Source organism: Loxodonta africana, chromosome 2 (genome assembly GCF_030014295.1).
Source record: "Loxodonta africana isolate mLoxAfr1 chromosome 2, mLoxAfr1.hap2, whole genome shotgun sequence".
NCBI lineage: Eukaryota > Metazoa > Chordata > Mammalia > Proboscidea > Elephantidae > Loxodonta > Loxodonta africana.
In genome coordinates this window covers 201,363,133-201,376,385 of record NC_087343.1, presented here as the reverse complement: position 1 = coordinate 201,376,385, position 13,253 = coordinate 201,363,133, and the positions used below count along the sequence as shown (strand labels likewise).

At 53.0% G+C, this 13,253-nt stretch overlaps 1 protein-coding gene across 5 annotated transcripts in view; it reads left to right on the top strand.

Annotated features, from left to right (window-relative positions):
- Positions 1 to 12,483, top strand: part of TBC1D9B (TBC1 domain family member 9B) — a 42,649-nt gene extending 30,166 nt beyond the window's left edge. For 2 of the 5 annotated variants that reach the window (XM_003404705.4, XM_010593244.3), the window contains exons 13-21: positions 316 to 445; positions 575 to 673; positions 1,672 to 1,740; positions 2,829 to 3,069; positions 3,445 to 3,510; positions 5,714 to 5,785; positions 8,196 to 8,258; positions 8,798 to 8,904; positions 10,993 to 11,932. In XM_003404705.4, the coding sequence (XP_003404753.2) occupies positions 316 to 445; positions 575 to 673; positions 1,672 to 1,740; positions 2,829 to 3,069; positions 3,445 to 3,510; positions 5,714 to 5,785; positions 8,196 to 8,258; positions 8,798 to 8,904; positions 10,993 to 11,712 (1,567 nt within the window). In that variant the 3' untranslated portion in view covers positions 11,713 to 11,932. Of the gene's footprint in view, positions 1 to 315; positions 446 to 574; positions 674 to 1,671; positions 1,741 to 2,828; positions 3,070 to 3,444; positions 3,511 to 5,713; positions 5,786 to 8,195; positions 8,259 to 8,797; positions 8,905 to 10,992 lie in introns of all 5 variants that reach the window. The other 3 variants (XM_010593261.3, XM_010593254.3, XM_064279272.1) reach the window with 3 other exon arrangements.
- Positions 12,484 to 13,253: the final 770 nt, after the last annotated feature.

The window sequence follows — 13,253 nt, the reverse complement described above, 5'->3', positions numbered from 1 at the left end:
GTGGTAGGGTCTGGGCCTATAAGGGATTCCTGCCCATGCAGCCCAGAAGGTGGCCTTACTCTTCAGAGTTGGTGATCATGCCTCATGGTGGGGCTTCTCTCTTCAGGCCTCCAGCGAAGATCCTGCCTTGCCAGGGCACACGCCTCTCTCCTATCCTCAGCCCATTTCCCCCCTCCCTCAAGGAATCCCAGTCCCCTCCCTTGAGGAATCCCAGTCCTTTGCACGCTCATTCAGTGGGAGTCTACATGCAGACAAGACCTGTGTGCCTATGGGTTGTCTAGACTGATAGCTACCTTTTGTCCTGTGCCACTGCAGATACCTGGATAATGTGGTCAACAAGCAAAGTGTTTCTCCTCCTATCCCACACCTCCATGCCTTGCTGACCAGCGGTGACGACCCTCCTGCAGAGGTGGACATCTTTGAGCTACTGAAAGTGTCATATGAGGTCAGCACTTCTGGGTCCAGTTGGCTAGGGTGCTCCAGGGCACATGGGCTCCACGGGGCAGTGAGAAGGCTGGCCGTGGCTCGGCACTGGGGTCACACCTTGTCTTACTGAGTCCTCTCTGGCCTGCAGAAATTCAGCAGCCTGCGGGCTAACGACATTGAACAGATGCGGTTTAAACAGAGGCTGAAAGTGATCCAGTCCTTGGAAGACACGGCCAAGCGAAGCGTGGTATGGATGAGGCTCCGTTCCTAGGGCTGTGGGCAGGGGTCAGGGTAGGGTGCAAGCCCTGGGGAGAGGGCAGCTTGACATCTGCAGACCCCTTTGCAAGCGGGGTAGACTGCAGAGCTCTGCCTGGGAGCCTGCCTGGGTGTCCTGGGTCTACATTTGAGGATGTGGTGTGTGACTGGAATCCAGGGTTGCAGGCGTGGATTTGAGGCAGTGGGAGAGGTCCCAGTCATTTTTTTGCTCACGGTTTAGTCTGTGGAAAAACACCTCTGATGCCCCACTACCTGTAGGCTGTTCCCTACCAGCCTGGTCTTCGTCCCTTCCCCTGGGGTTGCCACCCTCTGCTGCCCAGCATGCTGTGTCTCCGCCCTAAGCCTTCTCCTCATCCCTGGAAGGAGTCAGGTCATCTCTGGGGATGCCCTCTGCCTAGCACCTGCCACCCTGTGCTGCCGTGACCTGTTCACCGTCTCTCTGCCCACCATCCCCACCCCACCCCACCCCACCCCACCCCACCCCACCAAGCCGGGGACTTCTTGCTTTGTCTCAGTATTCCCAACCCTTCTTTTCAGGTCAGTAGCTGTGAGAGCACTTTGGTCTCAAGTACCAGAAACCAACTGTGACTAATGTAAAAAAGAATTATCTGGGAAGTTCTAGAACACCTTCCATAGACCGTGTACCAGAGTCTTTCTAGGGATCCATGCAACAGGAGCTAAACAACTACTACTCACTCCATGTCCAGGAGAGAAAGGCTGACCAGTTACCAGTGTGTCACAGGCCACACTGAGGCTTGTCTGTGCCCACCCCAAGAAGGAGCTCGGGGAGGCTCCTGAATGCCCCCCAGCCACTGGACCACCCTCATGTGTATGCCCAGCTAGAGACACCGAAAGGGTGATTGGTGTCTCTGTCCTTATCGACAGGGTGATGGTTGTCTCAGTGTCTCGTTTGTACTGGAGCAGGAACTTGAGAATCCACCAGCATATCCTGTTTCTCTTTCCTCTTAGGTCCGAGCTATACCTGGAGACGTTGGCTTCTCGATTGAAGAGCTGGAGGACCTGTACGTGGTGTTTAAGGTGACAGCCAAGAGCAGGCACACATCACCTCCCCTTCACCCCGGTGCAGTTAGTATTAGTGCCCCATTCTGGTCCCCTGATGCATCCTTAGCATAGCAGCCTCCTGCCAGGAGAGTAGATACAAAGGCACATTCAGATGTAACGACCGTGAACCTCTCATGGTAGAGTTTAGTTATTCTTAGAGTTTAGTCAGGATGCTGCTTCAGGAACAGAAAATCAAATCAAGCCAGCCTACACAGAAGAGTAACTGAGAAGTCTAGGATTGGACAGCCTCGGACATGGCTGGATCCAGGTGCTGAAATGTTCTGTCAGTCGTCCCCACCTCACGTGTTCCCTGGACTGCCCTTCCTACAGAGTAGAAGGGTGTTGGCAGCAGCTCCAGGGTCATCCCATTCTCTCGGTAACCCCAGTGAAAAGAATTTTTTTTCCCAAGTGATTTTAGCAAAAGACCCAGGATCAGTTGTTGGACTGACTCAAGTTGGGTCCCCTTCCCTAAGACATACTCTGGCCAGAGGAGGGCATGTTCAGCTAGGCAGACCCAGGTCACGTGGCCACCCCACCCGTCACCAGCAGTGGGGCTATTCAGTACCCCTCTCAACCCACAGTCTAAGAGTGGGGCTGAAGAGCTCCCCCAGAAAATTTGAGGTGCTGTTAACAGAAGAAGGAGAAAGGGTGTTGAAGAGGGGGCACAAACAGCAAACGCTACACTGCCTTTCCTCTCTATCTGCCACTTCCCTTTTGTTTCTCCAGCTACCTCTAGTTCAGTCCATGAGGTGGCTGCAGTGCTATGGCCTTAGGTCAGAAGAGTCAAGCCCCAGCTCTGCCATTTGCCTGCCGTGGCCCGCTGTGCTTATGGTTGTGGCCCGCTGCATGAGCTGCCAAGTGCTCTATCAGCATCTGTAAACGTGTTAAACGTGGGGTTAGTGGCACCTCCAAGAGAGGTTCTGTGAGGGTGCCAAGTGTCTGGCCTGGAGTTTGCCACCCCTGGGGCTGGACGGAGCGGGGTTTGACACACCATCTGGCCAACTCAGCTGTCCTAACAGCCTGGGCAAGGGGCCAGGCTGCTCATCGGACTGTGTCCCCTGCAGGCCAAGCACCTGGCGAGTCAGTACTGGGGAGGCAGCCGTACCACCGCCATCCGTAGGGATCCCAGCCTGCCCTGCCTGGAGCAGTACCGGATTGACGCCAGCCAATTCCAGGAGCTCTTCGCCAACCTGACGCCCTGGGCCTGCGGCTTGCACACACCCGTGCTGGCAGGGCGCATGTTCCGGCTCCTGGACAAGAACAAGGACTCGCTCATCAACTTCAAGGAGTTCGTGACGGGCATGAGTGCGTACTTCAGGGCACAGTCCCTACCTTCACCTTCTTGGGGGAGCTGTCCAGTGCCTTCCCCAGCCCATTCACTCCACTGCAGCCAGCAGAGGGCAGCCTTGAGCCCTCCTCCCTTGAGGAGGTACCTGCTGGAGACTCGCAGACATCAGTGGGTCCCCTCCTTTTCAGCTCCCATTCCTAATTCAGCCCAGGGCTGCTTCACCCCAGGTCTGCATGCCCAGAGGAAGGCTGGGCTTTCTGGCAGTGCTCATGGGGAAGCAGGAAACAGGGCTCCAGGGGGCCCAGCTACAAGGTGGGAGGTGCCCTGAGTGCAGCCAGCAGCAAGGCCTTGGAGCCCTTGCCAATGGGCTCTCCTCTGGGCTTTCTCCACAGGTGGGATGTACCATGGGGACCTGACAGAGAAGCTCAAAGTGCTGTACAAGCTGCACCTTCCCCCAGGTGAGAGCCTCCCTACCCACGCCTGGGTGTGGGCTTCTCACCTGTCCAGAGTTTGGGATGCTGGCGTTCCAGGGCACACATGCTTCTGTGTGACTGACGGGCCTGAGAGAGCACAGTGGGCTTGCAGAGCGTGATCGAGGCCACTGGTCCCGATGAGGCTGTTTGCGGCGGAGGGGAGGAGGAGGCAGAACTCTGAGAGCAGGGCCATGACCTGGGGAGGGATGTGGAGGAGAGTCCTGTCAGTGCTGGGCATCACTGGGTGGCAGAAAGGAGGTCAAGGTAGACCCTCCCCACAAACAAGGGTCCCAGACAGAGAACTGGCAGCTCAGCCGAAAACACCATGAGGGACTTGTGGGGGATTCACATTCAGAACCTGGGCCTCTTGAGTTTGTCTTAAGTTTCTTAAGGATTCCTGTGTATTTCCAGACAGTCAGCCTGTGGGCACTGCCCAGGGCTGCAGGGTTACCCAAGGGATCACATCAAGTGGGCATGAGGGGGCCCGCTTCTCTCTGGCTTCTCTAAGCAGACCTTGGCCTTACTAGGGACACCAAGAGACTGGCCCTGGGGGCACAGATCAGCTACCGTGGCCAGGTCCAAGCCAGGGACAGGGAGGGAGACTCAAAGAGGAAAGGCCGAATCCCACACTCACCAGGGTCCTGCTTTGTGCCAGGGACTCACACTGGCTCAGGAAAGGCAGGCGACACTCAAGAATTCTCCAAGGAAGGGGTTATCCCATTTCCATAGCACCCAGCCACCTAAGATCCCTTGCATGGTGACTTTGGGGCCCTAGGGGTCAGCTAGAGGGATGTTCAGAATACTGGTGCCTGGCCTGCACCCCCAAGATTCTGACCTGATTGTTCAGGGATGGGCCCAGACAAGTAGTTTTTGAAAGCTTCCTGTCTTAGTGTCCTACAGAGTCCTGGTGGCACAGTGGTTCCAACCACCAGCCTTTCAGTTGGCAGCCAAGCTCTTAACCATTGCACCACCAGGGCTCCTCCTCTTATGTAAAACCAAATCTATTGCTGTTGAGTCGATTCGGACTCATAGTGATCCTGTAAGACAGAGTATAGCTGCCCCATAGGGTTTCCAAGGCTGAAATATTTACAGAAGTAGACTGCCACATCTTTCTCCTGTGGAGCAGCTGGTGGGTTTGAACTGTCAACCTTTTGTTTAGCAATCAAACACTTAAGCAGTGTGCTACCAGGGTATACTCCTCTTATGTAAGGCACCAATTATATAGGATTAGGACCTACTTTTTTTCTACTCTAGTGTGACCTGGTTAGCTTGACTGATATCATCTACAAAGAAAAACCCTATGTCCTCAAACAAGGTCACAGTCACAGATACAGGGGCTGGGACTTCAGCGTAACCCCTAACAGTCCCCGGGTGGCTGTCCTGTGCAACGGAGCAAAAAGCCCTGCTCTTGAGCTGTGTTCTCCCCAGTGGCTGGTTTTTCCCCTTTAATGAGGCCAGGAGCAGTAGCCTCTGGGACCTCCAGGAGAGGCTGGAAGGTTGGTCTCCACTGCCTCTTGAGTCTGACTCTGCCGAGGGAGGAGGCCAGTGCTAGACAAACCGTATCTAGGCTGGATCCTATGGGTAAGGGTGCACAGGGCTGCTTCCCAGCCTCTGCCTGCCCTGCCCCACCCTGCAGGGCTAGGGGATGTTGGCTCAGGTGACTGTGGCTCACACCCACACACACCCTCCTTCATGAGTGGCAGTGATGAAGCCTCTCCCACTGTCTAGCTCTGTTCCATGGACGCAGAAGCCCCCTCCTAGAACTGTGTGGGTCGGCACCCCCATGTAGTGCCCTAACCACTATCAGCTAATACGGGGGGAGGTTGGCCAGTATGTAATGTGACAGGAGAATGTTGGGCATGGCCGAGGTCTGTGAGTGTGTCTATAGGAGCAGAAGGTGTCTGAGAGGATCGCTATCAGGGAGACCAACTTCACTGCCCACCCTTCGTAGCGGCTGCTTCAATCACAATGTAAAAGTGAAAAAGTAACCCATAACTAAGATCAGCCCTTGCCGTGAGCTCGTTGCCAAGTGTTGTGATAAGTGGGCCCTAAGTCATGGGACTGGCCGTGGGGGCAGGCGAAGCCTTAGTCCAGGACTCGCAAGTCATGCTCTCTTCAAGTGTATGCTTGGAGTCTAGAGTCCACTTGTATCTTCCCGCCCTCACTTTTCCTTCCTCCCTGAGCACAGCTCTGAGCCCAGAGGAGGCCGAATCAGCCCTGGAGGCCGCCTGCTATTTCACAGAGGACAGGTCCTCAGAAGGTGAGCCAGCTCTTCCACCCCACGCCACAGGCTGCCCCAGTCTCCTCCTGGTCCACGGAGGTGGACCTTGCCCGGGGAGGGGCTGCAGGCCTAGGCCCTGCCCTGAGGGCAAGAGGAGGCCGCCTCTCTCCCAGGGCACTCTACCTGAGGCCTTTTCTGTGGGCCCTACTCTCCCTGAGACAGCCTGTCTCCCAAGGTGCCCCCTTTTCCTGAGGGCCTCTCTCCTGGGGTGCTGTACTCTTCCTGAGGCCTCTCTACCAGGGCACCTCCACTCCCTGAGGCCTCTCTCCTGGGGCACCCCACTCTACCTGAGGCCTCTATCCTGGGGCACCTCATTCTCCCTGAGGCCTCTATGCTGGAGCACCCTACTTTCCCTGGGGCCTCTCTACCAGGGTACTTCCACTCCGTGAGGCCTCTCTCTGGGGGCGCCCCCACCCTCCCTGAGGCATCTCCAGGGGCATTAGGCTCTTCCTGAGGTCGCCTCTCCTAGGGGCGCCCCCACTCCGTGAAGCCACTCACCTGGGGTGCCCCCACTCTCCCTGAGGCAGCCAGCCCCTCTGTGTTCTTACTCTTGTCTCTCTGTGTCTCTGCCTCCTTGGACCTTGGCCTACCTTCCCTGTGCCCTCCTCTCTGCTGTTTCCTCCAGTCTCTTCTCTGGCCTCAGATCTGGATCTTTTCCTGCCTTGGGAGGCACAAGGTCAGTCCCCAGGAGCAGCCAGATATGCTCCCTGGCACTGGGCTTTCCCAGAGCCTCTGGCTTAGCCTCCTGCCACCCGCCATGTGGTCAAAAAGCCCTTCGGGACTTCACCTTGAAAAGGACCAAGAGCTGGTCTGCCCCTCTGTCCTCAGTGTCTGGTGGGGGTGGTTAGTGAACAAGAACAGGATGATGGAGCATGGCTCAGGCATTAGGGCATCAGCTCTGGGCCACATGCACAACTTATTCTGATGTCACATTCTTAGAAAAAGAATTCAAAATACTGTGATTGTAGCAACGTGAAACAACAGATGGAGCCAGACATGGGGATGCTGGAGAGGGGATGGTTGGTAGGTGCTTGCCTCGGAAAACTTTTTAACGTTCCACATCATCTTTTCGTTAAAGGAAAAATACATACCCTGGATACCTCTTAGGACACAACCCTGTGCCCGTTGGGAGCATCTGACCAGGGAAGAAGGGGCATTCTGGGCCCTGGGGTTTTGACGATTGAACTGGTGGTGTGTAACGCACCTACAAAACAAGCCGTAACTGAACCTTGTAATTTCATGAGGAATTGGCCCAATAGGGAAAATAAAAATAGTATGTGTTAAGATATCCACAGCAGTCCTGTGGATGATGCCAAAGGCTTACTTGAATTTGAATATTCAGTTTGAGGACCTGGATTTCAAGTATACAAAACCAAAAAAGCAGGTGCCCCTTCTACTATTGTACTCAGAACCTGAGCAAGTCGGGGATGCTTAAGGCTTGTCCCTGGCCCTCCTGGGAGAGGCTGGGGACAGTGGCATAGAGCCCTGTCCTCAGACATCCCCCCCCACCTAGTATGGCTCTTGGTTGGTCTGGCAGTTACAGGTCGAATTGGTAATTAGGACTTCTCTGATTTTTGCCCTTTTTAGCAGAAACTACAGAAATCATTGGTTCTTGGACTTTTTGTCCACGATGTGCATCATCGTTCATTTAAAAGACAGTGTGGTCAACATTTCAAATACCAGGAGGGTCACCAATGGTAGATAGGTTTCAGTGGAGCTTCCAGACTGACACACACTAGGAAGGAAAAAAAAAAATCACAGTGTGGTGAGACTTGTCTTCCTTTGAAGAAGAGGAAGTGAGGGCTCAGTGACTTCTTTTAATGTAATCAGATGAAGAAATGATGGACTCCAGACTTTCTGGAGCCATGGATGAACCCGTGAAACGTTGCCCTGAGCTAATCTTTAAATCTTAACCAAGAATATTCCCCGAAGTCTTCTTAAAACCAAATTAATAGTCTAGCTTAACTAGCAACAAACATCTGCCTTGAGCATTATGCTCTTTTAAGAACAATCTATATGGGATCGAATTGACAACAGCAATTTGAAAGATTAGATTGGAACTTTAGGGGGCAGTGAGTTTATGTTAATGTGGGGAGAAATGGCTCAGAAAAGGAGGGTGAGAATGACTGCATAACTCAAAGAATGTAATCAATGTCACTGAATTATGTATGTAGAAACTTGAATTGGTAAATGTTTTGCTGTGTATATTCTCAACAACAACAACAGAAGAAACAGCCAGGCCCTTGCTGCTGGTGCTGATGGGGGCGGGCCCCACTGAAAGGCCCATACCTGAGCCTGGCTCTGCAGGAGGAACACACACCACACCTCTCAAGGAATCATAACATAAGAAGAATGTTCTCTTTGTTCTTTTATTTTTCTGGTGGTCCAGAAACACTCCCGCAAGAAGAGCAAGAGGGAGCTAGCAACGAGGATGTTCAAGAAAAAAGAGGAGGTACAGGCCTGTGGGAGAGCTGCCCCTGCCCAGGGGAGATGGCACACCTGGCCTCCGGCCTGGCCCTGTCCACCTGTGGGGTGGTTCCGATGCTGAGGTGTGACTGGCCCAGCTCAGCAGGTGCCCACAGAGGCGCAGTTCTCCATCAGTCCTGGGCCGTCACTGTGGTGGCTTGTACACCCCACCATTGCCTGCTTTCTGCCAGGACCCTCTAACTTGGCTTGCATCGTCCCTCCCGTGTTGTGCCCCCACCAGCCTTCTGAGTGGTTCTTTCACCACCCTGGGGAGGGAAGTCTGGGCCGTCTTCATCAGCTTAGGTCAGACCAACTTCAGCAAAACTCAGGGGAGCCCCATGGGTATCCTGTGTGTTTTTTCCCATCACCATCCCCAAACTCTAGGGTGTTTAATAATAGGGCCCACGTCACTCCATGCCCGGGAACAGCCAAGCCCACTTTGCTCCTACTGCCAGCCCCCAGCCCCTAGCCCCCTGTATCTCCTTTTATAGACAGAGGTTAATCTCTTTTTTCCTCACCATGCAGAGGAGAAGGGGACCAGCCCTCAGGACTATCGGCACTACCTCCAAATGTGGGCCAAGGAGAAGGAGGCTCAGAAGGAGACCATCAAAGATCTTCCCAAGATGAACCAGGTAGGCTCAATCAGAGCCCACAGAAGACATTTCTGGAGAGTTCCACCAAGACTGGAACCTGACACCCCCTACTTGAACCCCCACACTCCAGCAACCTCCAATAGAGTGGGACCCCTCTTCCCGACACCCAGAGCCCTCAGTGCAGGATGGCGGTCAGCAGTGATTTGAGAAAGACAGTGTCTAAGGCTTCAAGGTGTGGTACAGGTGGTATTTCCATGGTTATGATGTACTTAGATTTAATCCATACCCATGAACTAGAGAGACACTGGGAAAGGTTAGTTTCCAAGACTTCCTAGGCCCTGCCCAGGCTTCTGCACACGAGGCCCCCACCCCACACAACCAGGGAGGGCTCCTGCCCATTTGCTGGTCCCAGACTGGGGCCTCGGTGTCTATCCAGGGTGTCACCACCAGGGAGTGAGACCCTGGATTCAGACTCGAGACATCTAACCACAGCCATGGGCTAGGCCCTGCTCTGGCTATGTCTGAGGAAGACCCTGCAGCCTGAGGATGCCGCCACCCACAGGCCTAAAGAATAAGGTGCCCCGTGAAGGGAGGCCCCATACCAAGTGTGACGTTGCGGTGCCAACCCAGACCTCTCCACCCTATTTCACCCCACCAGCCCAGGTTACGCTCATGGCCCCTAGTGAGCCTCTTTGAAGGACAAAGCTGAAGTGCTTCTGATTAAAAATGTAAAAAGCCCGAGGCAATTCCTAAACACAATGAAGAAAGCCTTGTGGCAACTGCATTTAGAAAGTCACAACAGAAATAGATCTTTCTCTGCTGACTGAATGGACGTACAGAAAGGGAGAAGCCCCAAATCACACCTCATCCCTACATGCAGAAAGAGAGGCAGCTGGAAAAGAAAGTCCTTTTTTGTTGTTTTTATTGCGGTAAGGTATATAGTGTAACAAAACATTTGGCCCTTCAACCATTTAAAAAAACCAAAAAACCCAAACCTAGTGCCATCAAGTCGATTCCAATTCATAGCAACCCTATAGGACAGAGTAGAACTGCCCCAAAGAGTTTCCAAGGAGCGCCTGGCAGATTCAAACTGCCGACCCTTTGGTTAGCAGCCATAGCACTTAACCACTATGCCACATTACATTCACCATGGTGTACAACCATCACCGCTATCCATTTCCAAATTTTTCCATCATCTTTAGTAGAAATTCAGTGCCTCTTACACGATAACTTTCTATTTCCCCTCCCATCCACCCTGGTAACCACTAATAAACTTTGGCCTTTATACCATCACCTATTCTAGATACATTATGTAGGTGAGATCATGTAATATTTGTCCTTTTGTGTCATTTATTTCATTCAGCATAATATTTTCAAGGCTCATCCATATTGTACCATGTATCAAAGCTTCATTTTTCTTTATGGCTGAATAATATCACATTTTCTTTATCCATTCATCTGTTGATAGACACTTAGGTTATTTCCACCTTTGGGCTCTTGTGAATAGTGCTGCAGTGAACGTTGGTGTCCAAGTCTCTGTTTACATTCCTGCTTTCACATCTCTTGGGTATATACTAGGAGTGGAATTGCTGGGTCATGTGATGGTGCAGTGGTTAAAGCTCTCAGCTGCTAACCAAAAGGTCAGCGGTTCGAACTCACCAGCCACTCTGCAGGAAAAAGATGTGACAGTCTGCTTCCATGAAGGTTACAGCCTTGGACACACTGCGGTGCATTTCTGCCCTGTCCTATAGCATCTCTGAGTCAGAATTCAGTGGACAGCAGTGGGTTTGGTTTTGATTTGATTTATGGTAATTCTGTATTTAGCTTTTTGAGAAACTTCCACCCAGTAGCCATACCATTTTACAGTCCCATCAACAATGAATGAGTTTTGGATTCCCCACATCCTCACCCTTTTTAGAGCGATGTGACATTGGTCAAGTCACTTTGCCATTCTGAGCGTCAGTTTCCTAACTTGTGAAATGGGAATAATAAGGCACAGGTTTGTGGAGATGAGTAACAAGACAATGCTAGTTAGAATGATGGGCATCATCATTCTGGCTGAAACGAGTGCTGCCCGCCCCATTATTTACCATTTCCCTGTTCTCTTTTTGTTTTTCTCCTAAATAGGAGCAGTTTATTGAGCTGTGCAAAACACTTTATAATATGTTCAGTGAAGACCCCATGGAGCAGGACTTGTATCATGCCATTGCCACCGTGGCCAGCCTTCTCCTCCGCATCGGTGAGGTCGGTAAAAAGTTTTCAGTCCGGGTAGGCAGGAAGCCCAGGGACAGTGCCTGCAGTGGGGACCATGACAGAGCCACTACAGCCACCGTGGAGGAGGAATCCCTAGTGCCTGAGCCCCATCAGGACGCCGCCTGGGAACCTCAGCCACCAGCTGCAGGGGACCCCCAAGCCAAAGCTGGCGGAGACACCCACCTTGGGAAGGCACTGCAGGAGAGCCAGGTGGTGGGTGAAGGGGGCAGCAGCGAGGGGCAGGGCTCGCCCTCCCAGCTTCTGTCTGACGATGAAACCAAAGACGACATGTCCATGTCCTCCTACTCAGTGGTCAGCACAGGCTCACTGCAGTGTGAAGACCTCACGGATGACACAGTGCTGGTGGGCGGGAAGGTTAGCAGCCACACGGCCACGGTCCACTGTGAGGGCACTGTTGACACCGACTGGTGCATCTCCTTTGAGCAGATCCTGGCCTCCATCCTGACAGAGTCTGTGCTGGTGAACTTCTTTGAGAAAAGGGTGGACATTGGGCTCAAGATCAAGGACCAAAAGAAGGTGGAAAGGCAGTTCAGCACATCTAGTGACCATGAGCAGTCTGGGGTTTCCGGCTGAGCTCTACGTCAAGAGTGGCTCAGACCAGGCTGCGGAAGTGGGGACTGACCTCTCGTTTCCTACTTCCCTCCTTCTCCTTTCCCCTTTCTGTTCTCTCCTTAGAGATGCACCCCTCCAGATCTCCCCAAGAGAGGCAAGAGTTGTAAATGGAAAGAAGGCTGGTGCAGACCCAGTTGCCTAGATGGATTCCCCGGGCCTGGGTCTCCTGGGCCCCTGGAGGCAGGCAGCTGCCCCTGAGGCACAGAAGAGGTCCTCCCTACCCCAGCTTCCTCTCTGTCCGGCTGGAACCCACCTGAGCCTGGGCCACGGCCTGCAAAGCCTCAGAGGTTCTCAGATCTGCCTCCGCTTGCCTGATGCCCTCTGCGCCCTGCATCCTCTGCAGTTAGCGTGGGCGCACTGTGGCCAGACCACGCTGGTCTCTGTTCACAGGACACTCCCGCAGCTGTGCAATCCAGGGTCCTTGCCTGCCACTTGGCACCAGGCAGGGAGGTCATGTACTTGTTGGGCACCCAACGGGGTGAAATCCTCAAGGTGCTCTCCAGGATCCCCTGAGGTTGAGGGCCGAGAGAGGATTGAGGAACATGAGGCAGAAAACGGGAGCAGCGTGGGCTTGGCAAGCAGGTGTTACTTTAAATGCCCTTTCAGCTCATCATCCTCACCATTAACTTCAAAAGCACATCCCCCAGTCCAGAGAGATTTCCTTGTACTCATTTCACACGGCTAAAAATCACACTGCTCAATGCCTTAATAAACCCCTGAAAGAAAGAAAAACCATACTGTGTCCAGTGCCTAAATAAATCTCTTCTGCTCTGCATAGGCCTGGGCTCTCCCTGGCAGGTCAGGAGGCTCAGCAACACTCAGTCCCCTGCCTCAGGGAGAGAGCAGGGCCTGTGCTGACCTGTGATGGAGAACCGCCCAAGTGATTGCCCCACAGGGCTAAGTGCAGGGGGAGGCCAGTCTTCCTGGGCTGTAGTAGCTGACTGGGGCCACGGGTAACCAGAGTGGGCCTTGCAGGCTGCATCAGAGAGGGTGGAGCCGGGAGAGCCCCTGACCTGCAGCAGGACATGGGGCTGCTCTTGTCCCTACTAAAGTATCTCTGTGGCCATTTGCTTTAAATTTATCAGCTTTATTGAGGTATAATTTATATACCATAAAATTCACTTGTTTTTAATTTGGAATTCAGTGATTTTTGGTAAACTTACAGAGTCGTGCAGCCATCACTACAATCCAATTTTAGAACATTCCTATCATCCCATGGAGCCCTGGTGGCACAGCAATACAAACAGCTCAACTACTAGCTAAAAGGTTAACAGTTCGAATCCATCAGCTGCTCTTTGGAAACCCTATGGGGCAGTTCTACTCTCTCCTAAAGGGTCTCTCTGAGTCGGAATCGACTCGAAGGCAATGGGTTTGGTTTTGCGGTTTTTCTATCATCCCAGAAAGACAACTCCTGCCTATTTGCAGCCAATTCCTGTCACCATCACCTGCCCCAGCAACAACTGATCTTTTTGACTCTAGACTTCAGGCTGGTTTTTCAGGTA